The 26,540-nt window shown below is 49.9% G+C and overlaps 1 protein-coding gene and 1 long non-coding RNA gene across 2 annotated transcripts in view; one reads left to right on the top strand and one right to left on the bottom strand.

Moving 5' to 3' along the window:
* CLDN1 (claudin 1) overlaps nt 1–11,496 on the bottom strand; it is a 28,336-nt gene extending 16,840 nt beyond the window's left edge. The window contains exon 1 of the mRNA XM_083504612.1: nt 10,821–11,496. Coding sequence (XP_083360738.1) covers nt 10,821–11,043 — 223 coding nt within the window. The 5' untranslated portion in view covers nt 11,044–11,496. The remainder of the gene's footprint in view (nt 1–10,820) is intronic.
* Nucleotides 1–26,540, top strand: part of LOC310707535 — a 60,474-nt gene that overhangs the window by 1,916 nt on the left and 32,018 nt on the right. The gene's annotated exons all lie outside the window — the stretch shown is intronic.

A 26,540-nucleotide genomic window follows, 5' to 3' on the forward strand; every position in this document is an offset into this window, starting at 1 on the left:
CAGATATACACTATAGTGTGTTGTGTGGGGTGATGATGGAAGAGGTTCTAAGACAATGGATAAATGCAATTGTCCTTAAGTTGCCACCACAGGGCACTGTTGGAGAGAGAGAGAGAGAGAGAGAGAGAGAGAGAGAGAGAGAGAGAGAGAGCTGCCATGATGTTTACCACACAGCCAGGGAGCAGACCCACTACAAAGGAAAAGCTCCAGTCGAGACCCTGCCCTAAATTCCATCGCTGGCAGAGGCCAGTGGAAGAGCAGGCCTGGGAAGAGCACACAGGACGCTGTTCTGGGAAGGGAGAGGAACAGGCTTGGGGTCTGGATTCTGAACAATATAAAAGGCTTGTCATTCCACAAGGAGGTGTTGCCGGAAAGGCAAGCAGAGGCTCGCCTGGCCATCAGATTGCACAAGATGAAAGTTCCTCATGCTTGGAAGAAGATCATAGAAACACAGCATTGTAGAGTTGGGAGGGAACCCAAGGTCATCCAGTCCAAACTTCTGCAATGCAGGAAACTCAATGAAAGCATGGCAGAAGGCCACCCAATAGCTGGTTAAAAACTAGAAGAGTCCACCACCTCCCAGCAAGTCTGTTCTACGGTTGAACAGCTCGTGCCCTCAGAAAGTTCTTCCTCATGTTGAGTTTGAATTTCCTTCCTTGTCATTTGAATTCATTGGTTCGGGTCCAGCCCTCTGGACCAGCAGAAACAAGCGGCTCCATCTTCCATGGGACAGCCCTTCAGATATTTGAAGATGGCTATTGTTTTGCCTCCTCTTGCCCAGGCTAAGCATCTTCGTTGTCCTCTGCACACCTTCCAGCTTGTCAACATCCTTCTTAAACTGTGGTTCCCAGAACTGGACATAAGACTCCAGGTGTGGCCTGATTGAGGCATAATAATGCAGTGCTATTACTTCACTTGATCTGGATACTAGGAAAGCAACCTAGTGGGAAACATACCTCTGACTTGGAGGCAGAGGGGATGGCCAGATGCAGAAGGTCAGCAGCAGTAGAGGCAGAGGTGTCAAAAACCAACCTCGATCCCAGCATCTGGATCAGGCCCGAGCCACAGTCCAAAGCTATCTGATCTGGGGCTCATGAGCCAAGGAGCCCCCAGTCAGCACCTATAGCATCCAGCACATGAATCTGGTACCCTCTGAGGAACCAAGCTCCTCCATGTAGGGCAGGGATTGAGTTCCCCATGTTGACATTTGAATTTGCGAAGGAAAGTGCCAGAGAGGAGCAGCAGGAGAAGGCATCCTAGGCTCAAGTCAGAGTCCAGCTCATTTAAGGCCTTCTGGACCACAAGGAAGGGGCACGGGCTGGAAGGAGTAAAGACACCTGGAGCTGACCTTGGTACTGAAACACCTGCCTGCCTTGTCCCACTGTGCCCCATGGGCTTCTCATCAAGAGCAGAGGCAGGAGTCCACTTAAGTCAGGCTTCCTCAGTCAGGCCCTCCAGATATTTTTGGCCTACAACTCCCATGATCCCTTGGTAGCAGGACCAGTGGCCAGGGATGGTGGGAATTGTAGTCTCAAAACATCTGGAGGGCCAAGGTTGAGGAAGCCGGACTTAGGTTTTGTTCAGAGTAAAGGTAAAGGGACTCCTGACTGTTAGGCCCAGTTGCGGATGATTCTGGGGTTGCGGCGCTCATCTTGCTTTACTGGCCGAGGGAGCCGGTGTACAGCTTCTGGGTCATGTGGCCAGCATGACTAAGCGCACGGAAACGCCGTTTACCTTCCCGCCGGAGCGGTACCTATTTATCTACTTGCACTTCGTGCTTTTGAACTGCTAGGTTGGCAGGAGCAGGGACCAAGCAATGGGAGCTCACCCCGTTGCGGGCATTCGAACTGCCAACCTTCTGATCGGCAAATCCTAGGCTCTGTGGTTTAACCTATAGCGCCACCCGTGTCCCTTGTTCAGAGTAGGGCTACTGAAATATTAACCTCAGGACAGGGCATCAAGCTCTTTCTGCAAGCCAGGATCTCCCTCTCTCCTGCCTTTTATCAAACACCCTAGGCAAGCTATACCTCCATGATGATCCAAGAAGATGGAGTGATATTGGGGCAAGAGCAGAACATGAATCACGCAAGAGGGGCAAACCACACACTGCAGAAGAAGCCCAGAGCAGCATGTGGGAAGACTGACGTGCTCCACAACACCCTCCAACCTGCTCTTGGCCGCTCTTCAAATGTGGCAGAAGCTAAAATTTGGACTGACCTGCAATTTTGGCTGCACTCAGGAGCAGTCAAGTGATCGCTTTTGCTGAACTCTGCGTGGATACACCCAGATTCAACCCACAATCATGGAGCATCCATTTGGTCACACAAAACCTGACTTCGGTTAGCCATTTCCACCCCCCAAAAAGCAAGCATTGTGCAGTTGCAAAGTGCTAAGTATCAGACAGAGTGAGGTCATCTGGTTACCTCTGCAGCTGTGACATAAACCAATTTGGAAATCCGGTTTGCTCAGGTGCCTGTTAAATCATTTATCATCATTTTTGCCACACCCTTCTTCAAGGATCTTGGCACATCTACCAAATCCATATTCAATCAACTAGCAAAATCGTAGTCAGAGCAAACCAATGGCGTCCACTTCTCCTCGACTCCTTCAGTCCATTTTCGGTTGATCCATACTCCCTGGCAACACCAAGGGTCAGCGCTCAAGAAAGTGGGGAACAGACGCATGGATCCATGCAAAAATCAGCCCATGGTTCCTGGCATTTTGTGTGTGGCTCCATGAAACATTCACCCAGAATTGGCCTCCGCAGTCACTTATGGACTCACTTTTGGAAACCGTGTTTTTGGAAGACAATCTTACTCAGCAACGAGGGATCGCCAAAGAAGAAGAAGATTCAGAAGGATTGCTCCCTCCAACTGTGGAGTCAGAGCAGAGTCGCCATAGCCTGTAGGCATCAAAAGCCATGGATTGGTCTAATCCAGGCTTTCTCAAACTCGACCCTCCACTCCCATGATCCCTCACTAGCAGGACCAGTGGTCAGGAATGATGGGAATTGTTTCTCAGAACATCTGGAGGGCTGAGTTTGAAGAAGCCTGGTCTAATCCTCTTTTAAAAACCATTGAGGCGGGCAGCCATCACTGCCTCCTGTGGGGGAGAGTTCCACAGTCCAACTACACATTCTGTAAAGAAGGACATTCTTTTCCATGCCCTGAATCTTCCAGCATTCTGCTTCACCTGCTGTCCATGAGATCTAGTGTTAGGAGAGGGGGGGGGACTTTTCTGCATCCATTCTCTCCATGCCACGCATCATTTTATAAACTACTATCATGCCATTTTATAAACTTCCATCACATAAATTTGTGTCGAAAGTGTGGGATATTAAGGAAAAAATGGCAAAATAGCAGAAGGCAGGGAAGGAGAAGATGGCAGTGCATAGATCTGCTCCTTTGAAAGCTCCACTTTCTTTCTGCAAATGGAATACCACGAATACCAGTTACTGGAAACTACAGAAAGGGAGATCTGCTCTTCTGCTTGAATCCTGCTTCCTGGTTTGGCATCTGATTTGCCACTGTGGGAACAGGATTCTGGACCAGATGGGCCACTTGCCTGATCCAGCTTACTTCTTGAGTAAGCTGTTCCCCACAACACAAAAAGTTTAACGTGTTATTATAGAGATACATAATTTCCGGAGCGATAGGGAGAAAGGTTGTGGAGCGTAAGGAGCATCGGGTTGAGTGTGGGCACACTCACAAAACATTTAAAAGGCATTCCCCAAAAGTAAAAATAGGATTGAAACAGAGACAGCCTTTTCCCAGGAGCAGGATCCAGACTAGCCCTCATAAATAGGGAAAGGCAGGGTGTGCGTGCATTGCCAGGGTGTGGCCCCGGCATGGAGACAGGTTCTGCCTGAGAATCAGTCGTGAAGCTATGGGATGTTGGGTGGCAACACCCAGGCACAGAGAGGATGGCGGCTTACTGAGGCAAATAAACCCTGCATCCTATTAATGCTTGCAAATGATACCTTTGCTCAGACCCAGGGAGAAACTGAGTGACGATCCCTTTGCAGAACTCAGTTGCAATACGGGGTGTCAGGGAGTGGATTTTAATTACCCTTGCATCAATGTCTCATCCAAAGAACAGAAAGGTCATCTTGGCAGGCTGAGTTGCCATGTTCTCAGATTTTGGGGGCTTAAGGCAGAGGTTTCCAATGTTTTTGAGTCCACAGATCCCTTCTTTCTGCATCTCCCCTGTGGGGCCCAGGAGCCCAGTTATGTCACCCCTTCCTGCAGAAATGGCAGCCTCTCACCCTCCCTTGTGGAGTGTGCCCTCAGCCTCCTCTCTCCTCTTTTTGGGAGTCCTCTGGGCATCTGCTGCTGCTGCCCCTCGTCTCTGAGCTGCACCCCCGACCCAAAGAGAGGTGTTTCCTCACACTGCCCCACAGGGCCTAGGACTTGTCTGTCCATTCTCAACAGCAAAGGCTGGCAGACTATCTGGCTGGCCTCCCTCACCCGCTTGCTTGCTTACTCCAAGGCCACCTCAGCACCTGGCAACCAGCACCCCCTGGCCAGCATCAGAGACGCCATTCGCCTGGGGGACTTGTAACCAGGGCTGCTGCAAGAAACAGCTGTGCAAGCCTTTGGGAGGCAGAGACTCAAGGGGGCATCAGAGGAGGGAGGGGAGGAAAGAGGGACAGAGGGCAGTGTTGCCAACAGCACCCCTGACCATCATTCAAGGCACCCAAAGGTGCCATGGCACAGTGGTTGAAAACCACTGGCGTAAGGGACTGTGGCTTCAGTTGAGGTCTGGCTCAAACCCAGAATCTGTTCCCAAAGCAGTGTGAAGCAATAAACAAAGGAAAGCATGTCTCTGAACATGGACAGAGTGTATTGCAGAGCCCAGATTGTGTAGCAGTTAGAGTGTTGGACTATGACCTGGCAGATCAGGTTTCAACTCCCCATTCTGCCACGAAGCTCACGGGGACATTCACGATCTCTCAGTCTAATCTACCTCACAGGGTTGTTGTGAGCATGAAACAGAGAAGGGGAGAAGTGTGTGCGCATTGCTGAATAGCACCAGCATCATCGTGCATATATGGGATTAAAAAGCCTCAGTACCTTAGGCCAGACTTTGCAAGTACATTTTCATAGCATCATAGCATAATAGAATTGGAAGGCACCACAGGGGTCATCTAGCCCAACCCCTGCAAATGCAGGAATCAAAGCTCTTTCACCCTCTTCTCATTAGTCGTTCAAGCCTCCAAAGTGTCCTTGACAAATTCCTGAAGGGGAGCCACACCAGCCAGCTGCCCTGTCCAGTTGCAACTGCAGCAAGTGCGACACAGGAGCTTCTGGCACCTTAAACGTCTCAGAGGCCAGGGATGTGTTTGTGGGCTTGAATCCACATCGCAAGACGTACCCGAGAAGCTGGCGGGCGCATGCCCGCTAAAGCTTCTGCCACCATGCATTTATCAACCATTTGGAAGCCACCTGACGAGTCGGCTTACCAGTTCAGGCAGAGCTCAGCAGGAAACCGTGAGGGATTTGCTGAGCGAGACAAGGTTGCTAATCAGATTGTGGCACCAGCTACAGACACAGGAGCCAGAGCAGAGGTGCTTTCTGACGCCCTCAGAATAGCTGAGCAGTTGGACTCTGCTGGGAGCAGGGCTTAATTAAAGATCAGACCCAGCACCACTTTCCAGTGCCAAAGCTCAGTGCTGGGCACTGAGGGACAAACATGGAGCCAAGGATGAGCCTCTGAGGAAGCACAGAGGGTCTTTTTATGATGGAAAGTCAACCTGGACTTTGTAGCCATCTAGGATCAAGAAGGGTGCCCAAGATCATAGAATCATAGAATCATAGAATCATAGAGTTGGAAGAGACCACAAGGGCCATCGAGTCCAACCCCCTGCCAAGCAGGAAACACCATCAGAGCACTCCTGACATATGGTTGTCAAGCCTCTGCTTAAAGACCTCCAAAGTAGGAGACTCCACCACACTCCTGGGCAGCAAATTCCACTGTCGAACTGTCATGTTTCCTTCTGGCCCAAATCTCTTGCTTTTAAAAATGAGATTATCAGGAGAGGCTTCTGGATCAGACCAGTGGCCCATCTAGGCCAGCATCCTGTTCTCACAGTAGCCAAACAGGTGGCTCTATTGGTGAAACCTGCGAGCTGGATTCTCCCCTCCTGTAGCTTCCAGAGATTGGCATCCCTGAGCACTTAAAGGTAAAGGTAAAGGGACCCCTGACCATTAGGTCCAGTTGTGACCGACTCTGGGGTTGCGGCACTCATTTCGCTTTATTGGCCGAGGGAGCCGGCGTACAGCTTCCGGGTCATGTGGCCAGCATGACTAAGCCGCTTCTGGCGAACCACAGCAGTGCATGGAAATGCCCTTTACCTTCCCGCCAGAGCGGTACTTATTTATCTACTTGCACTTTGTGCTTTTGAACTGCTAGGTGGGCAGGAGCAGGGACCGAGCAACGGGAGCTCACCCCGTCGTGGGGATTCAAACTGCCGACCTTTGGATCGGCAAGCCCTAGGCTCTGTGGTTTAACCCACAGCACCACCCGCATCCCTGAGCACTTACTACCCTCCAAAAGTGGAACTAGTAGCCATCAATAGCTCTCTCCTCCTCTATGAATTTGTCCAATCCTCTTTGAAAGCCATTGAGGTTGGTGATCCTGCAGTGAGTTCCAGTTGGACTATGGGCTACATGAAAGAGGACTTTCTTTTGTCTGCCCTCAATCTTCCAACATCCCCCTTTGCTGGAAGTCCCTGAGTCCTAGTGTTAGGAGAGAGGGAGAAAAACCTCTCTCTTTCTCTGTGCTACTCATAAAATGTATTAACTGGAATGGCTGAAGTTGAGCTAGAAGAAATCCATAGACTCAAATAATTGTAGTGTTGGAAGGGGCCACCAAGGGTCATCCAGTCCAGCCCCCTGCAATGCAGGGATCACAGCTAAAGAAGCCCTGACAGATGACCATCCAACCTGTGTTTAAAAAAATCTCCAGTGAAGGAGAGTCCACTACTTTCCAAATGATCAAGCACAAACTCTAAATTTTCAAATCGGAGCTTTGAAAATTTTCCTATATCGTGTCCTCCTCACAGAGGGCACATGTTATGGGAAGATCAGTGTGACTGAACCTCTAATAATAATAATAATAATAATAATAATAATAATAATAATAATAATAAATGGCCTTGCTAGCTAGGGGTGATGGGAGTAGTAGTTCAACAACATCTGGGGACCCACAGGTTGAGAAAGGCTGCTTTAAAGGAATCCAGGAGTCCCAGGGAGCATCTGGGAAGCAGACAGAGACTGTTCCCAGGCTCTTGACCTTCCCCAGGTGTTTACCCTTGGCTGACCTATGGTGCGCCCTGGGTCAGCGCTACCTACCGTGGGCATAGGGAGCTAGTCGAACCAGAGCCTATGCAACCACTCACTTATCTGTAATCAGTAAAGTTGTGGCCTAAATTCTGCCAAAAAACCAAAACCAAAATTTGAGTCAAATGTGTTTTTACAGTGGTACCTCAGGTTAAGTACTTAATTCGTTCCGGAGGTCTGTTCTTAACCTGAAACTGTTCTTAACCTGAGGTACCACTTTAGCTAATGGGGCCTCCTGCTGCTGCTGTGCTGCCAGAGCATGATTTCTGTTCTCATCCCGAAGCAAAGTTCTTAACCCAAGGTAATATTTCTGGGTTAGCAGAGTCTATAACCTGAAGCGTATGCAACCTGAGGTACCACTGTATTTATGGGGGAGGTCTCAGGATCTGGACACACAACCAGGAATCAGTGTGTGTGTGATGGGAGGTGTTGCCTGTTTTTCCAACTGTCCCCCCTCAAGCTCATGCTTATTCCACCCACTCCTGGAAAGGAGAGCTGAGCTGGCAAAAGCACACCAAAACACACACACACACACAAACACACATACACACACATACCCAAATGCGCATAACAGGAGCGATGCCCAAGCCATGACTTCTGGTTTGGAGAGATTGTGGGCACACCTCGTTCCACTTGCGCACATGCTATCTATCCGCAGGCTGTTGCCTGAATGCCCGATGTGAACTCAGAGACCATTGCGCCCCGCAGAGGGTGAATGGGCACCGCCTAAGTTGTGCGCCCCAATTAATTTCAGCTCTGGCAGCCACGGGATAGGGATCTGGTCACCTTGCTAGTACCAACGAGAAAGCCAGCCAACAGGTTCTTTCTAGGAACAGCATGAAAACACTCGCAGGAAACCCTCGCCAAATCCCTAAACCCCAAACTCTGCTAATTGTGTCCACCGTAGCTAAATCATCTCCCTCCATCCCCCAGAAACAGCACTTGCCAAGCCAGCCTCAGTATTTAGTTAAATCAAATTATAGTCATTATTCTCTCCCCCCCCCCTTCTTTCCTTCCAGCTACCCAGAGGAATAAAGACTTATGTTACATGATACGGACAAGTTTGTCGTGATACAGCAGTCAGTAGCCGCTGCTGAAAAGTGGCTTCTGCATCTCAGCTATGAGCCCTCAAGCCTTTTGGCTAACTTCCAGGACTCTTAGCAAAGATCCCTGGGAACAAGCTTCTGTTACTAATGCTGACATCTGAACCATCGAGTTGGAAGGGACCCCCGGTGTCATCTAGTCCAACCCTCTGCAATGTATTAATCTGGCCATCCAACCTCAGATTTGGGGTGCAACTGTTTTGGGGTGAGCAAAAGGTATAAGGAAAAGCCAACATGTCAACTTCTTTCTCGTTCAGTGACTAAAATCATCCATACTGGAACCCAGGGAAGCAGTGATATCTCATGATTCTGCCTATATCTGCCTCTTCAGAGGTGAAGCAACACCTTCAGATGTATTTGAAGTTCGCCAACATTTCAGTTTGGCTGCTCACGTTGCCAGAGGCACATTTTCGTGTGAAGGCAGGATATGACTTTAAGAATCAATAAACAGGAAATTTGACATTCAAATTGAAATCATAGATTCAAGGACTTGTAGAGTCGGAATAGATCCCAAAGGACATCTAGAAGATTGATTATGCAATTGCCCTTAAAATGGGGACAGTTCAGACTTGCTGTTTCAGGGCTGTTGTTGGGCAGAACAACATTGTACAGTGTTTCTTAAGGGTCTGATTCCGACAAACATCCCTGGTGAACTCTCATGACCTATCATCTGTTACATATTGCCAAATACAAAATACCATTGCATGTCACCTCTCAAATCTTCTGAAATAGATCTCAAACATTGTCAAATTCTAAACTTCTGTCAAACACAAATAAGTAACTTGAACTGTGAAAAACGCTGCCTGCGAAGAATCTGATTTTCACATGTAGCTCCGTAAAACTCCTGTACTTTTAACAACTGCCCTCTGGAACCTCAAAGCACATCCCTGGTCAGGGAAGGGAGAATCACAGATGTGAGTCAATAGGAACCAATAGTTCAGATGAAAAAGTAGTGTGTTTTGGATCTAGACAGATCTCATCAGAGAGGAATGAGTTATGTGAAACTCCAAAGCTGGCTACCATTAAAAAATGATCCAAAATAGATACTACATAATTACTGTCCCCACCCTTGTGAGAAGCAGCCAGAAGGATTTTCAAGCGTATCTTGAACAAAACCTACAAGAGGAATTTGCATCCCTACCAACAATTTCCTGTGTGCCTTAGTGACTGTTTTCTCACTACCAGGAGTCTTTTGCAGAGAAAGGCAGACAGAACAGCTCCCACCTCCACTGAGCAGCCTTGAGAAAACTGCCACCTGCCAGCCTCAGTTTCTCATCTGTAAAATGGGCATTGTGACGATCGACCTCACAGAGCTCTTTGTTGTGAACCAGCCTGATACTGTTGTGCTAAGGCAATGGTAGCCGAGAAGACAGTCCTGTCTGTGGGGTATGGAGTGCAGTTGGGATGTAGGGACATACAGATGTATACATTTAAGATGTTTGAGCAGTAAAAGAAAGCATTCAAAAGCCAAGTGGCCTTTGAATTAGAAAAGAGCAAAGGACTTTGTTGATGCTCTGGGACCTAGCAGAAGCCTGAGAAATGCCTCTGTAGCCTGAAAAAATTATTTACCTGAGTCTGGTTAAGAAGTTTTCCCCAGGGAATGCTCAGAGGTAAATGAATTCTGGAATAAAATCCTAAAGGTTATTAAAGAAATTTTTAAAGGGAAGCTTTCAATAGACTTTGATTTCATGACAATGGAAACAGGGCTATAGAGAAAGGTGGCCAGTTTATCTTCAAAGCTATGATATTAGCGGGAAAGGTAACGATAGCTTTAGGTTGGAAAGAGAGAAAAATGGACAGTAGAGGCATGGAATAGTTATTTGTTTGAACTTATTCAGTCGGACATTGTCGCAGTAATGTCACAGGAAACATCGTGGAAGGACAAGTCCACCACGATAAGGAACAGATGGAACTCCTATCTTCCATGGATAAAAACTACTGGAACAAAAGACATTCGGTGGAAACTAAAGACACTATGCCCTTGGCTGAGGATAATAGTTTGAACCCTTCCAATGGATATGGCGGGTGGGAAGGGAAGGAAAGGAAAAAATTGTACGGGAAATTTAGAATTGGAAGGAGATAATATGATGTATGTAAAAATCCCAAATTCGAATAAAACTTCAAAAAAAAAAGTTTTCCCCAGTGAAACCAAAAGTTTCTGTCTCTAAGGCCACGTGCGACACGGAGATGCCTGCTTTTCTTGCTGAGGTGTGTAATTTGACAACTTGTAAAAGTTAACCTGCCTCTTCTGTCTTGGAATTCTGAATCCCTGTAGTGCTGATCACTAAGAAAGGCAGTTTATTGACCCCACAGCTCTGGTGTGCTGAACTGAAGAGAAACCCACCAGCGCCGAAAGGAAATCTAGCAAGCCACTTACTTGGGAGGCTCAGCAAGGTGTCGAAGGCTTTGCATTGCATCTGCCCTGTGCTCTGCGTGACGCAGTTCATCCAGAGACCTTGGTAGATGGCCTGGGCTGTCACAATGTTCTCCCCAGCATAGGCGTTAATTTTCCACTGGGGCATGGCCGTGCTGATGATCAAGCCCACCCAGCCGATGAAGGCCAGGATGAAGCCCAGCATCTGTAGACCACCGTTGGCCATCTCCTTTGCACCGGAGCTCCTGGGAAGTTTCCAAAGGCTCGGAGCTTTGGGGATCAATCAGCGCCGGAGACCAGCCGATTCTTTGAGCAACCTTGACGGAGGAGCAAAGCGAGTTTCTGCTTGTATTTCTGCGCTTGTAATCCGAGAGATTTCAGAGCAGGTTGCTGGATGGAGGAGCTACCCAAACTAAAGTCGGCTGCACCTGTGGCTCACTATTTAAACCAGAGTCCTCGGAGAGCCCCCTAGTGGTTTCGCTTGAGTTTGCCAGCGCATCCTGAGTGCTCCCAATGAAAGTTAGGCACCACCAAAAGGTTAAGTCTGTGTATTTCAGGGTTGTTGTGAAAAATGCAGCGATTTCATCCATTGCAGCAAGATGAAAAGGAATCTTTGCTCCAGCCTCCTGTCTCCTTGCAGAGTCAGAACCAGCCATGGGCCTCCATTAAAGGCCACCGTAGCATGCTTCGCGCGCATGGGCACAGCATGCATTCCATCGCTTATGACGCCTTCCTTTTGGGATCCACCCTGTTCCCTTGGTGGTTTTTACTTTTAAGGGCATAGCAGTGGCAAGGGATGAGAGATTACCGATGCTGCAAGGATACATAATTATAAACACTGACTCAATAGCACCTTTCTTACTATCATGTACACACTGAGTGTTGAAATCATTCGTGACTTGCGTGTTAACTTTATTGCAGTTTTGGGAGAAGACTCATCATTCTTCAGAGGTACCAATACTTCTGTAAGGGGAATCAAGGGAAGTATCGCTACCTCTCTATCCTGCTTTCGGATGAACCCACCTGGAGCCCTGGGTGAAGTTCTTGGCACCACATTTTGAGAAGGACATTGACAAGTTGGAACACGTGCCAAGGAGGACAGCTAAGGTGGTCTAGGATCTGGAAACCAAGCCTTATGAGGAACGGTTGAATGAGTCAGAGGTGGAGCTAGCTGCTCCAGCCCCCAGAGCGGCGCACATGCTGTGCACCCGGGGGCAGAGCTAGCTGTCCGTGGGGGCAGAGCTAGCCACCCGCGGGGGCAGGACAAGCGTCCCAGGGGGTGCTGCCCCAGAGCAGCACACATGCCGTGCACCCAGGGGGTGGGGCAAGCAGCCCAGGGGGGCAGGGGGAGCTGCCCAGGAAGGCGATTGGCACGGCAATTGGCACCCATTGGGGGTGATTGGCATTCAGGGGGGCGATTGGTGCGGTGATCGGCACCCAGGGGGGCAGTGCAGCGATCTGCCCAGGGGGGATTTTGTCACACCCCTCATGGATGACACCCGGGATGGACCGCCCCCACTGCACCCCCTTCTTTTGCCACTGGAAGGAGTTGGGGATGTTTAGCCTGCAGAAGAGGAGACTGGAAGGGGATATACGATAGCCACCTTCAAATATCTGAAGGGCCGTCACGTAGAAGAGGGAGCAAGCTTGTTTTCTCCTGCTCTGGAAGGGAGGACTCAAACCCATGGCTTCAAGTGACAAGAAAGGAGATTGGGACTAAACATCAGGAAGAAGTTTTTGATAGGTAAAAGGTGCTGGGAACTATATCTAATGCATTTTAAACATTTTTAGCATCGGGAGAATATGTGAAATACCAGGTAGAGTTTTTCACAGCCTGTGTCCTACTATTCCACTTTTGAGTTCAATTTTATTATGATTTGATAGAAATTACATTTTTATTGTTTACATTTTTGCAAATGACCCTGAAATCAATTGATATAAGGGCAGCACCCCCTTTTTAGGCCCAAACTCTCAAATAAATATGTAAGTTGGGTTGATTTGCATGTATTCTCCTGTAGTAGATTCGTCATCATGACAATGAGCCAATTGTTTTCTATCCATTCAAATGCAACCTTTCTTTTCTTTTCTGAGCCAGTGTGGGCTAAGACAAGGGAGCCCAGGGTTCAAATCGCACTTTGGACATGAAGGTAGTTGAGTGAACTTGAGCCACTCGTTACCTCTCAGCCCACGGAGTTGTTGTGGAGATGAAATGAGGAAGGAAGGGAAAAACCATCCATGCCACCTTGAACTTCTTGGAGAGAGAGAAAACTGGGATATAAATGCAAACAAACAAACAAACAAACAAACAAACAAACAAATAACAGAGGGGCCAAACTCTGTGCCAATACAGTCAAACAGGCAGAACTGGAATATTTGTGGAATGAGATGAATGCTGAGATCCAGTTTGCCATTTTTAGGTGGGAAAGTTGGGACCTATTGTTTTCCTTGGTCCCTACAGACTTTGATTCAGATCAAGGACCGTCTCCAAGTTTTAAATTTCCTGCATCTGAAATCCAGATGCAATACCTAGGTTGGCTCAAGTGTATATTGGGCTAAAATCCAGCCCTCTCCTGCCGTCTATATCTCCCTTTAATTACATGTTTGCTCAAGGAGTGAGAGAGAGGCTTAAGGGGGCTGTTAGTGCCAAATGTGGGGTTCTAATCTCAGTACCATATTTCCAAAACCCCATAAATAGTTTGTGCATTGGAAAATAACTGTTTTCTTGTTCTTCTGCAGCTGCCAAGTCCCTCTGTGGTGTTTGCACTGCTCCTTAATCCTCCACCAGGTAATTCTCAGACAGTGTCCACCCTAATTGTTCTGCTGTTCCAATCAAGCGAAACCACAACTTTTGCAAAACAAGGACTCCTCCAATACGGGAGTTCAGCTCATTGTTTTCATCCTGAGGTTGCTTCATCCTGATGACTCGGTGGATTTCACCTGGGCTTCGCTGAGCCCTTGAAAAAACAGGGCTGCTAAAGTGGTGATTTACCTGTCAAGGCTGGCTTAACCACAGAGGGGATCCAATCGTGGAGAAAACAACAGCAGAAGAAGCAAACAAGACAGGTTCCATAAACAGGAGAACGGTCAAGATCTCTTGGCTTCCACCACACCTATTGGTTTTTATGATCCCTGGGATCGGCTGAGATGCTTCCAATATGTGCCCTTGAAGGATCAGCCTAGGAGTGTGCAGCCTAGGAGTCATCTTGGACTTACAGCTGTCCATGGAGGTGCAGGTCAATTCTGTGTCCAGGGCAGCTGTTTACCAGCTCCATCTGGTATGCAGGATGAGACCTTACCTGCTCACGGTCTGTCTCGCCAGAGTGGTGCATGCTCTGGTTATCTCCCGCTTGGACTACTGCAATGCGCTCTATGTAGGGCTACCTTTGAAGGTGACTTGGAAACTACAACTAATCCAGAGCCTGGCTAGCTGATGCCAGGCTATGCCAATCGAGGAGTGGCTGCAGCTTGCAAACTAGACTAAGTTGGCATGTGTTCTCCTTACCACAGGTGCCTCCTGAGACTCTAGGGACAAGGTGGAATCCAGGAGTACTCCCAGGGTTCAAAGCTGCTCCTTCAGAGGGACCACAACCCTCCCCAGAACATGGGAACCACCCGCTCAGAGTACCTCTGTCTTATCAGGATCCAGCCTCAGTTCACTGGCTGCCATCCAGCCCATCACTGCTTCCAGGCACTGCTGCAAGACCTTCACACCCTTTCCTGATGGAATGCGGTGAGAGCTGGATGGCATTGACATCTTGGTGACATCATGCTCCAAATCTCTGGATGACTGCTCCCCATGGTTTCATAAGAGAAGAGAAGAGAAGAGAAGAGAAGAGAAGAGAAGAGAAGAGAAGAGAAGAGAAGAGAAGCCAGTGGTGGGGTAGTGGTTAGAGTGCAATATGCTTGTGAAACATGGACCACTTATAAATGCCATCTCCAACTCCTTGAAAGATTCCATCAACGGTGTCTCAGAAAATTTTACGCATCACTTGGGAAGACAGGCGAACTAATATCAGTGTACTGGAAGAAGCGAAGATCACCCGTGTCAAAGCAATGATTCTTCAACATCAACTTCATTGGACTGGTCATATTGTGTGGATGCCTGATGATCGTCTTCCAAAGCAACTACTCTATTCCAGACTTAAAAATGGAAAGCGTAATGCTGGTGGTCAACAAAAGAGGTTTAAAGACTCTCTCAAGGCAAATCTTTAAAAAGGTAGTATAAACACCAACAACTGGGAAACATTGGTCTGCGAGCGCTCCAGTTGGAGAACAGCCTTGACCAAAGGTGTCATGGGCTTTGAAGACACTCAAACTCAGGACGCAAGGGAGAAACGTGCTAAGAGGAAGGCACGCTTGGCAAATCCACACCGTGATCAACTCCCGCCAGGAAACCAATGTCCCCACTGTGGAAGGACGCCTGGATCCAGAATTGGCCTCCACAGTCACTTACAGACTCATTGTTAAAACTGTGTTTATGGAAGACAATCTTGCTCAGCTATGAGGGATTGCAGAAGAAGAAGTGGTTTGAATGTCACACTAGGATCCTGGAAACCAGGGTTTGAATTCCTTGCTTGACTATGCTGCTCACTGGGTGATGTTGGGCCAGTCACTCACTCTCAGCCTAATCTACTTCATGGAGTTGTTGTACGGATTAAATGAGGATGGGTGGAGAAAACCATGAAAGCCACCTGTTGACACATTTTAATCAGGCCTTAGTAACTGTGAAAATGCAATTGAAATCAAGAGGGCATGTGCATTGGAGGGGGTTGGGCTAGATGACCGTTGGGGTTCCTGTCAGGGAACTGACATCAGAGCGAGAGGCGAAGGGGAGGCTCCCAGATGATGCTGGCGAAGGACCCAGCAGCAGGGGGAGAAACAGCTCAGTAGAGGGGGAAGCCAATCAGCGCAACACCGGGGATAAAGGGGAGCAGACGGGGGGAACTGGAGAGAGGGCTCCAGGACTCTTCCCTGGACATCAGCGAGGAGAGCCCAGGTCCTCCGCTACCCACGCCTTCCCTGCGCAGAAGACTCCCGCGCAGTGAGAGGAAGAGGAGACTGGGTGTCAAACAACTTTTATGTTGGAAGAGGTTCAAGAAACGCCCACTGACGGATTCTGCCAGCGACTGAGGCAGCCGTGATGAGCAAGGGCTGTGCAGTCAGAAAGGTTCAACAAGGCAAATTAGCCTAGAGAGGCACCAGTTTACGCACGAGTAACTCATAGCCATTACAGTTCCCTTCCAAAGTTACATTTCTATGATTCCATAACAAAAGCTTCTCCCCTGGGAGCCTGCAGTATGAATTGCAACAGGGGCGTGGAAGAGTAAGCGTGAGTGAGGATTGTGAGGTCCTCTTGGTTTCAATTACATCTTCACAGTTTCTAAGGCCTGGTTGAAATGTGTCAGCAGGTGAGCAAGTGCTTACCTGAGAAATTCACACATCCTCTTCCACTGGCTCATTTACCTCAAGCCACCCTTCCTGTGGGTGAAATGAGAGGATCTGTCACCCAGGAACCAGCCAAGCACCAAGTTTAAATGAGGCACCGAGAAGCTTTCTTCCTGTTCATGTCTGGCACAGCGCTGAAACGGAACCTGCTTCGCAGGCAACGTTTGTCTAACCTGCTGATTCAGAAATGGGAGTAGCTCCCGCTGCGATTCTCCGCACCTTCCCCATTTCAAATTCCTTCTAACTTGTTTTTGCAAACCGCTGTGGTATATATTTACCATACAGCGGAACAAAATAAATTTTCTACATGGCTATTTTCAAGCAGTGCATATTCTTAGGCCTTATACACACCTGAATTCCCTTGATAAAAATACAAAAAAGTCAGAAGATGGGAAGACGGTGCAGTTTAGTGGGTGGCTAAAGTTAATAATAATAATAATAATAACAATAATAATGTAGTATTATTTGTACCCTGACCTTTAAAGCCCTAAACGGCCTTGGTCCAGTATATCTGAAGGAGCGTCTCCACCCCCATCGTTCTACCCGGACACTGAGGTCCAGCACCGAGGGCCTTCTGGCGATTCCCTCACTGCGAGAAGCCAAGTTACAGGGAACCAGGCAGAGGGCCTTCTCGGTAGTGGCGCCCACCCTGTGGAACGCCCTCCCACCAGATGCCAAAGAGAACAACAACTACCAGGCTTTTAGAAGACATCTGAAGGCAGCCCTGTTTAGGGAAGCTTTTAATGTTTGATGTATTATAGTATTTTAATATTCTTTTGGAAGCCACCCAGAGTGGCTGGGGAAGCCCAGCCAGATGGGCGGGGTATAAATAATAAATTATTATTATTATTATTATTATTATTATTATTATTATTATTATTATTATTATTACCCTGCCCATCTGGCTGGGTTTCCCCAGCCACTCTGGATGGCTTCCAACAAAGATTAAAACTACATTAAGATGTCACACATTAAAAAATTTCGTTCCACCATCAAACAGCCCTTACTGTCACAAAGTTCTTCCGAATGTTTAGTCAGAATTTCCTTTCTTGCAATTTAAATCGATCGGTTCTGGCCCTCCCTTCCGGTGCAGCAGAAAAAAATCTTGCCCCCTCTTCCCTGAGACAGCCCTTCAGATATCTGAAGATCCAGTCTCGTCTCTTCCAGATCAGCTTCCTCATGCGGCCTGGTTTCCAGACCCGTGATCTCCTTCTTCTGCACATGCTCCACAGAATAATAATCATAGAATCGTAGACTTGGAAGCGTCATCAGCCCCCAGACATATGGTTATCCAGTTAGAGAGTTGGACTAGGATCTGGGAGAGCAGGGTTCAAATCCCAGCTGAGCTTACTAGGTGACCTTGGGCCAGGCAACAGCTCTTAGCTTTTCTCTCTTTTTTTAATGCTTTATTGGTTTCAAAACTGCATAACAGAAATAATCAATAGATGTTAACAACAAAATAAAGATAAGCATTCATTCATTCCTTGATTGCTGCTTGTTTTGTACCTCATTCTATACTTCAATTTAACATGACCTCCCATCTTCCCATTATGTTCCCAAGTTAGATTCCTCGAATACACACTTGACTTTATTTTCTCCCTATTACAGTATTTAACTTGTTTTTTATTTTTCCAAAATTGTCCTATTCACACGTAGAAACTCAATCAATACCTGCCAACAGATTGATATTTTGACAATGTTCTTTTAAATAGACTCTCTCTATATATCCCACTCTCTAATAATTTTTTCATCTGTAACATCTCGTAGCCTTGCTGATGATCTCTCCAATTCTGCATACTCTCTTAATTTGTTTTGCCAGTCTGATTTGGATAAGATAGTTTCTCCCTTCCCACCTTTTGCGGTTAAATTTCTGGCGGCAATTGAAGCATACATAAAGTTTCTCATAAACTTTTTGGAATCCTTTACCCGTAATTCCTAGCAGGAATCTCTTCGCTTAACCTACCTCACAGGGTTCTTGTGAGGATGAAATGGGGAGGAGGAGATCTTGAGATCTTGAGATCTTTGGAAGATAAATATCAAGAACAACCTTGGCTAAGAAAAACCAATTCCAGTGAAGAAGAGTCCACCATTTTCAGAGGCAGTGATGAAACAAGCCCCACTTCGCATCTCTCCCACTGAGGCAGAATAATAATAATAATAATAATAATAATAATAATAATAATAATAATAATAATAATAATAATTTATTATTTGTACCCCGCCCATCTGGCTGGGTTTCCCCAGCCACTCTGGGCGGCTTCCACAAAGACCAAAAATACACTAAGATGTCACACATTAAAAAGTTCCCTGAACAGGGCTGCCTTAAGATGTCTTCTGAATGTCGGGTAGTTGTTTATCTCTTTAACATCTGATGGGAGGGCGTTACACAGGGTGGGCGCCACCACCAAGAAGGCCCTCTGCCTGGTTCCCTGTAGCTTTGCTTCTCGCAATGAGGGAACCGCCAGAAGGCCCTCAGAGCTGGGCCTCAGTGTCCGGGCAGAACAATGGGGGTGGAGACGCTCCTTCAGGGATACTGGGCTGAGGCCGTTTAGGGCTTTAAAGGTCAGCACCAACACTTTGAATTGTGCTCGGAAACGTACTGCGAGCCAATGTAGGTCTTTCAAAACCGGTGTTATGTGGTCTCGGCGGCTGCCCCCAGTCACCAGTCTAGCTGCCGCATTCTGGATGATGGGATGGCTGCCCCCAGGTGATGGGAGAAGAGGCCAGGTGGGGCTGGCCTGGTTACATCCGAGCCGGTGGGGTGAGTTCTGCCTCCCAGTCTTCACACAGGGGAAGATTTTCTCCCCCAGTTCCTAAAAGCAAGGCTATCCAAGAAGCTCTCCAAAGTCTTTCCTCTGGGTCAGAAAAGTAGGGAATTCCGTGGAGAAACGAATGGGGTGGCAGAGCTCACAGACACCCCTATTTTTAGCTGGACCCCCACAGATCACACTCTCTTTCCCCTTTCCCCCTCCCTTCGCTGGGCGGGGGCCACCCGCTGCAATGAGCTTAACTCTGCTTTTCTGTTTACTTCTCCCCAGACTTTGTTGTTTGGGATAAACAGCCCCGTGGCTTTGAAGGCTGCAGGTTGGGGCAGACCCACAGCATGTCTCTGCAGACACCCAAACACGCTTTGCCAGCATGAGATCAATGTTTTTGGAGGGTCTCCAGGTGAGATTATTTGTGGCTGTTGACTCATAGGCATTTGTGGTCTGGTGAGATGGGCAAGAGAGAGAGAGAGAGAGAGAGAGAGAGAGAATCACATTCCCTTTTTGGAGAGGAGAGTAAAGGCAGGGAAAAAACCACCCAAGGGCCTCTGTGTCTATGTATTGAACAAAACTGAGAATAATAATAATTATTATTATTATTATTATTATTATTATTATTATTATTATTATTATTTATTATTATTTATACCCCGCCCATCTGGCTGAGTTTCCCCAGCCACTCTGGGTGGCTTCCAATCAAGTGTTAAAAACAGTACAGCATTACATATTAAAAACTTCCCTAAACAGGGTTGCCTTCAGATGTCTTTTAAAAAGAAGATAGCTGCTTATTTCCTTCACATCTGAAGGGAGGGTGTTCCACAGGGTGGGCGCCACTACCAAGAAGGCCCTCTGCCTGGTTCCCTGTAACCTCACTTCTCGCAATGAGGGAACTGCCAGAAGGCCCTCGAAGCTGGATCTCAGCTGAACGATGAGGGTGGAGACACTCCTTCAGGTATACTGGGCCGAGGCTGTTTAGGGCTTTAAAGGTCAGCAAAAACACTTTGAATTGTGCTCGGAAACGTACTGGGAGCCAATGCAGATCTCTCAGGACCGGTGTTATGTGGTCTCGGCGGCCGCTCCCAGTCACCAGTCTGGCTGCCGCATTCTGGATTAGTTGCAGTTTCCGGGTCACCTTCAAAGGTAGCCCCATGTAGAGCGCATTGCAGTAGTCCAAGTGGGAGATAACTAGAGCAGTGTTTCCCAACCACTGTTCCGCGGCACACTAGTGTGCCGCGAGATGTTGCCTGGTGTGCCGCGGGAAAAATTAAAAAATTCGAAAGATTTTTTTTTAAAAGTCAAATTTTCGATTGGGGCGCCGTCACTAGATGACCCCTGGGGTTCCCTCCCTCCCGCTCTGCGCCTCCCTCCTCCTCCTCCTCCTCCTCCGGGGAGGCCCTTCCTGGCTCTCGGCCAAGGCTTGGCGGCTGCCACTCACTCACTCACTCGCTCGCCCACCCGTCCCTCCATCCCTGCACCCGGCCTCTCCCCCTCCGTCCCCGGCGCGGGGGCTGCCGGGATCCGTAGTCCCCTCGCCCTTGGGCTCCGCGCCTGCGCGGGGTGCGCGAACTACGTTTCCCAGCGTGGCCTGGCGGGCCGGGCGTTTTGTTTGAAGCGCTCTTCTCCCGGCCATGGAATGAGCGCAGCGGCGGCGGCCGGGTGGGCAGGGGCTCTTCCGCGCAGACCCCGGCGGCAGGATGGAGCCCGGGGATCCCTGCGGAGGCGGAGCGGCGGAGGCGGCCCCCAAGGAAGGGCAGCGTCGGGGGGGGGGTTATTTTTGAAATGCTGCATCCGCGCCGGAGGGGACTCATTGGACCGCGGGGAGACCCCTTGGCGGGCGTGCAAGGCAATGCATGCGTGCAGGCGTTGCATGGAGTGCAGTGCAATGCAATGGCAACGCGGCGCCCTGCATGCATGCATGCAACTTCCACCGGCGCTCCGGACTTGGCAGGTGAGGGGGGTCCCCAGTGGGAGGCAGAGAGAGCCGGGAGGGCGAAGGGGAGCCGGGGGGGAGCAGCGCTGCTCCCCGAGCCGAGCCCGGGGGGAAACTTCGGCGTCGTTGCGCCGGGTGTTGGAAGCGGAGGCTGGCGGGGGCCCCTCACCTGCAAAACCTGGTCGCCTCTCATATATTTCGTGCATTGCATTCATCGCCCGCTTTCTCCTCCAAGGAGCTCCCGGGGGCGCGCGTGGTTCTCCCCGTGTTATCCTCGCAACAACAGCCCTGCGAGGTGGGTCAGGCGAGTGGCCCAAGGGAGCACCCAGGGATTGTCCTGGCCAGGTGGGGTGATTTGAACCCTGCTCTCTGCCCGGTCTTCGTCCTCATTTAGCCCCCACATGTGCATGACTGTGCATGACTGAGGTTTTCCCCCCTCGTCTTGGCTATGGTGTGAGTCTGTGCTGTTAATTAATGGGGTTCTGCCTTCAGAGAAGATGAGCCAGCCCTCAAGGAGGTGATTATGTAATTTGCTAGCAATTCATGTCCCTCCCGGCGTGACGCTGCGCACTGACGTCACGGGGCTGTAATGGTGGTGTGCCTCGAGATTTTTTTCATGAAACAAGTGTGCCTTTGCCCAAAAAAGGTTGGGAAACACTGAACTAGAGCATGCACCACTCTCTCTCTCTGGTGGAGAGAGAGAGAGAGGAAATCACATTCCTTTTTTGCAGAGGAGAGTGAAGTCAGAAAAAAAGCCACTTAAGGGCCTCTGTGTCTCTATGTGTTGAAGAAAACTGGGAGCAATACAGGATGTGCCACCTAAACTAAAATCCTGTTTTAATTGTTGGGAGGTTCAAGCTTAACATGCTCAATGGGTCAGTGTGTGTCGCTGTTCACCAGAAGGTTGGTGGTTCGAGCTCACCCAGGGGCAGTGGTGGGCAGGATTCGTGCATTGCAGGGGGTTGGACTAGATGGCCCTTGGTGATCCCTTTGTGCTGGGCCCAGGGGTTAACCCAAGAAACGCGGTCCAGGTCCAATCCTGAATCCAAGGGTTCTGCGAGGAGTCAGTCCGACAGGGCCAAGGCAGGACACGAGGCAGGAAACCAGGCAAGGACAGGTACACAATCTCAGGCAGGTTCTGGCAAACAGCAATGTTGCTCCCGCAACCTGGGTCAGGGTCCGACAGCCTCTCTTTCTCTCAGACCTTCGTCTCTGCAGCTCAGGAGACGTCGGTGGGTTACTAGACCCAGGGGCCGCCTCAGCCTCCCCTGACCCAACTGGTAGTGGAGCAGCTGTAAGTGATGGCCCAGCTGGAGGCAACGAGGTCATCCCCGCATCTGGAGCCAGGGCAGGATCAGGCCCCTGACTCGGCCCAGCTGGTGCTTGTTGCAGGTGAACCTGTGCAGACTGGGGCTCTTCAGGATCAGGCCCCAGACTTGGTTGAGATGATGCCTGAGGCAAAGGATCCTGTGCAGACTGAGACTCCTCTGGTTCTGAGTCCAAGCCCGAGTCCCAGGCCATCACACCCCTCCAACTCTATAATTCCATGACTGACCCCTGATTGATTCCTGCATTGGGGGGGGTTGGACTAGATGACCCTGGGGTCCCTTCCAACTCTAAGCTTCTAAGCTTCTTTGTCAACAACAAATTGTCACTGTTCAACTGTTCAACCTACATTCAACTGTGCTGCACTGCAGTCTGCAGCTGCATGCTACCTGTTGCCCTGCAAGCAGTCCATGCAGAATGTAGGCACCCTATATATAGAAAGGAGCAAACCAGGGATATTTGAGGGAGCAGGCTAGCAGGCAGGGCCCATGACTTACATCATAGGAGCCTACACAACACAAAACACTGTTGCTGGACGAAGGTTTTGTTTTATTTGTTTTTTATCTTATATTTTGGAAATATACATCCAGTTTTTTAATTTGTTTTCTGGGGGGGGCAAGAAAGTGGGGGCCCTAAGCTATAGCTTGTTTAGCTTATACAGTGGTACCTCTGGATGCGAACGGGATCTGTTCCGGAGTCCCGTTCGTATCCTGAGCAGAACGCAACCCGTGTCTGCACGTCTGCGCGTGTGCGGGTCGCGATTTGCTGCTTCTGCGCATGCACATGATGTCATTTTGAGCATCTGCGCATGTGCGAGTGGCGAAACCCAGAAGTAACCTGTTCCATTACTTCTGAGTCGCAGTGGAATGCAACCTGAAAATGCTCAACCTGAAGCTACTTTAACCTGAGGTATGACTGTACGTAGATCCAGCACTGGCTAAGACCCTAGGCCAGTGTTTCCCAACCTTTTTTGGGCAAAGGCACACTTGTTTCATGAAAAAAATCACGAGGCACACCACCATTACAGCCCCGTGACGTCAGCGCGCAGCGTCACGCCGGGAGGGACATGAATTGCTAGCAAATTACATAATCACCTCCTTGAGGGCTGGCTCATCTTCTCCGAAGGCAGAACCCCATTAATTAACAGCACAGACTCACACCATAGCCAAGACGAGGGGGAAAAACCTCAGTCATGCACAGTCATGCACATGTGGGGGCTAAATGAGGACGAAGACCGGGCAGAGAGCAGGGTCCAAATCACCCCACCTGGCCAGGACAATCCCTGGGTGCTCCCTTGGGCCACTCACCTGACCCACCTCGCAGGGCTGTTGTTGCGAGGATAACACGGGGAGAACCACGCGCGCCCCCGGGAGCTCCTTGGAGGAGAAAGCGGGCGATGAATGCAATGCACGAAATATATGAGAGGCGACCAGGTTTTGCAGGTGAGGGGCCCCCGCCAGCCTCCGCTTCCAACACCTGGCGCAACGACGTCGAAGTTTCCCCCCGGGCTCGGCTCGGGGAGCAGCGCTGCTCCCCCCCGACTCCCCTTCACCCTCCCGGCTCTCTCTGCCGCCCACTGGGGACCCCCCTCACCTGCCAAGTCCAGAGCGCCGGTGGAAGTTGCATGCATGCATGCAGAGCACCGCGTTGCCATTGCATTGCACTGCACTCCATGCAACACCTGCATGCATGCATTGCCTTGCACGCCCGCCAAGGGGTCTCCCCGCGGTCCGATGCATCCCCTCCGGCGCAGATGCAGCATTGCAAAAATAACCCCCCCCCGACGCAGCCCTACCTGGGGGGCAGCCTCCGCCGCTGCAGCTCTGCCTCCGCGGGGATCCCCGGACTCCATCCTGCCGCCCGATCTCCGCGGGGGCGCAGGCAGGCTGCGCGGGGTCTGCGTGGAAGAGCCCCTGCCCGCCCGGCCGCCGCCACTGCGCTCATTCCATGGCCGGGAGAAGAGCGCTTCAAACAAAACGCCCGGCCCGCCAGGCCACGCTGGGAAACGTAGTTCGCGGGCGCGGAGCCCAAGGGCGAGGGGACTACGGATCCTGGCAGCCCCCGCGCCAGGGACGGAGGGGGAGAGGCCGGGTGCAGGGATGGAGGGACGGGTGGGCGAGCGACTGAGTGGCAGCCGCCAAGCCTTGGCCGAGAGCCAGGAAGGGCCTCCCCGGAGGAGGAGGAGGAGGAGGGAGGCGCAGAGCGGGAGGGAGGGAGGGAACCCCAGGGGTCATATAGTGATGGCGCCCCAATTTGACTTAAAAAAAAAAAATCTTTCGAATTTTTTAATTTTTCCCACGGCACACCAGGCAACATCTCGCGGCACACTAGTGTGCCGCGGAACAGTGGTTGGGAAACACTGCCCTAGGCTGCATCTTGGGCTGGCCTCAGCTGCACTTGACACATGACTCCCCTCCTGTGGTTTCCAGCAACTGGTATTCAGAAGCATTTCTGCCTCCAGCTGTGGAGGTAGAGTATGGCCATCCTGGCTAGTAGTCATTGACAGCCCTCTCCACCATGGATTCATCCAGTCCCCCTTTAAAAGCCATGTAGGTTGGTAGCTGCCTCCTGTGGGAGGGAGTTCCATCGATTACCGTATTTTTCGTCCCATAGGACGCACCTAGTTTTTTTTTGGGGGGGGGGGGAAATAAAGGAAAAAAATTTTCCCCAAAAGCAGGTCGGGGAAACTGAAACAGGTCGAGGAACAGCGGGATGGCGGTGCTGCGCCTCCCTGCTGTCCCCCGAGCTTGTGGGGCTGGCCGATGTCTACCCGGCGCGCGGGGCGCTCTGCTTCAGGGCGCCCCTCGCGCTGGGCAGCAGGCTGCTATCCGCAGCGTGGGGAGCCCTGCGGGGAACTCCTGCAAGGGTCCCCATGCTGCGGATGTCTGCTGGGCGCGGGGGGCGCTCTGCTTCAGGGCGCCCCTTGCGCTGGGCGGCAGGCTGCTATCCGCGGCGTGGGGAGCCTTGCGGGGAACTCCTGCAAGGCTCCCCACACTGCGGGTGTCTGCCGAGTGCGGGGGGCGCTCTGCTTCAGGGCGCCCCTCGCGCTGGGCTGCAGGCTGCTATCTGCAGCCTAGACAGCCCTGCGGGACCTCCCACAGGGCTGCCTAGGCTGCGGATGTCTTCCTGATGTCTTCAGCAAAAGCCTACATTCGCCGCATAGGACGCACCCAGATTTCCCCTTCATTTTTGAAGGGGAAAAAGTGCGTCCTATTGAGAAAAAAACGGTCCTATTGAGAAAAAACGGTAACTATGTGCTGCTTAAAGAAGGACGTTCTTTTATCTATCCCAAATCTTCCAACATTCAGCTTTATTGGTCGGATGCCCGATTATCGTCTTCCAAAGCAACTACTCTATTCCGAACTTAAAAATGGAAAGCGCAATGCTGGTGGTCAACAAAAGAGGTTTAAAGACCGTCTCAAGGCAAATCTTTATAAATGTAGCATAAACACCAACAACTGGGAAACACAGGCCTGCAAGCGCTCAAGTTGGAGAATAGCCTTGACGAAAGGTGTCATGGGCTTTGAAGACACTCGAACTCAGGACTTAAGGGAGAAACGTGCTAAGAGTAAGGCACACTTGGCAAACCCTCACCGGGATCAACTCCCATCAAGAAACCAATGTCCCCACTGTAGAAGGATGTGTGGATCCAGAATTGGCCTCCACAATCACTTATGGACTCATTGCTAAAACTGTGTTTGTGGAAGACGATCTTACTTGGCTACGAGGGATCGCCAAAGAAAGAGGAAGAAGAATAGCTGTTGAATTTTCTTTCTCTCTCCTCTTTGTTTCTATCTTTAGAGGAAATGATTCAGCTTCAGAAGCCTCCGAGACAACCGTTCTTTTTCTGAAAAGAGGAGCGAGCGAGCCACGACTCAAGGCTTGCTGGCATAAGGAGCCAAACATAGTTGTTTTTATTTTAAAAACATCAACGCTTCAGAGTGTGTGGGTGGCAGAAACAAAGTGTTCTGAGTCAGAGCAAACACAACAGCAATTTCACGGCAAAGCTGCAATTCAGTCAGAAGGGATTGCAGCGATTAATGGGGAGGAATTAAGGCTGGAAAACAAATGGCATGTCTGGGCGAAAACTATACACACGTGCAAATCTCCTGGCTTCTTCAATAACACCAGACTCTGCTGCTCATTTCAAGCCAGGAAGACATCTTTGTACGGGAGAGGATTTCTTCTCCCTCCTTTAGGCATTATTCTCTCTCCCCTTTAGTTGTTAAATTGGGCCAGCTTATTTTTAAATCATAT

This window comes from Podarcis liolepis (genome assembly GCF_965112155.1).
Source record: "Podarcis liolepis genome assembly, chromosome: 5".
Taxonomy (NCBI): domain Eukaryota; kingdom Metazoa; phylum Chordata; class Lepidosauria; order Squamata; family Lacertidae; genus Podarcis; species Podarcis liolepis.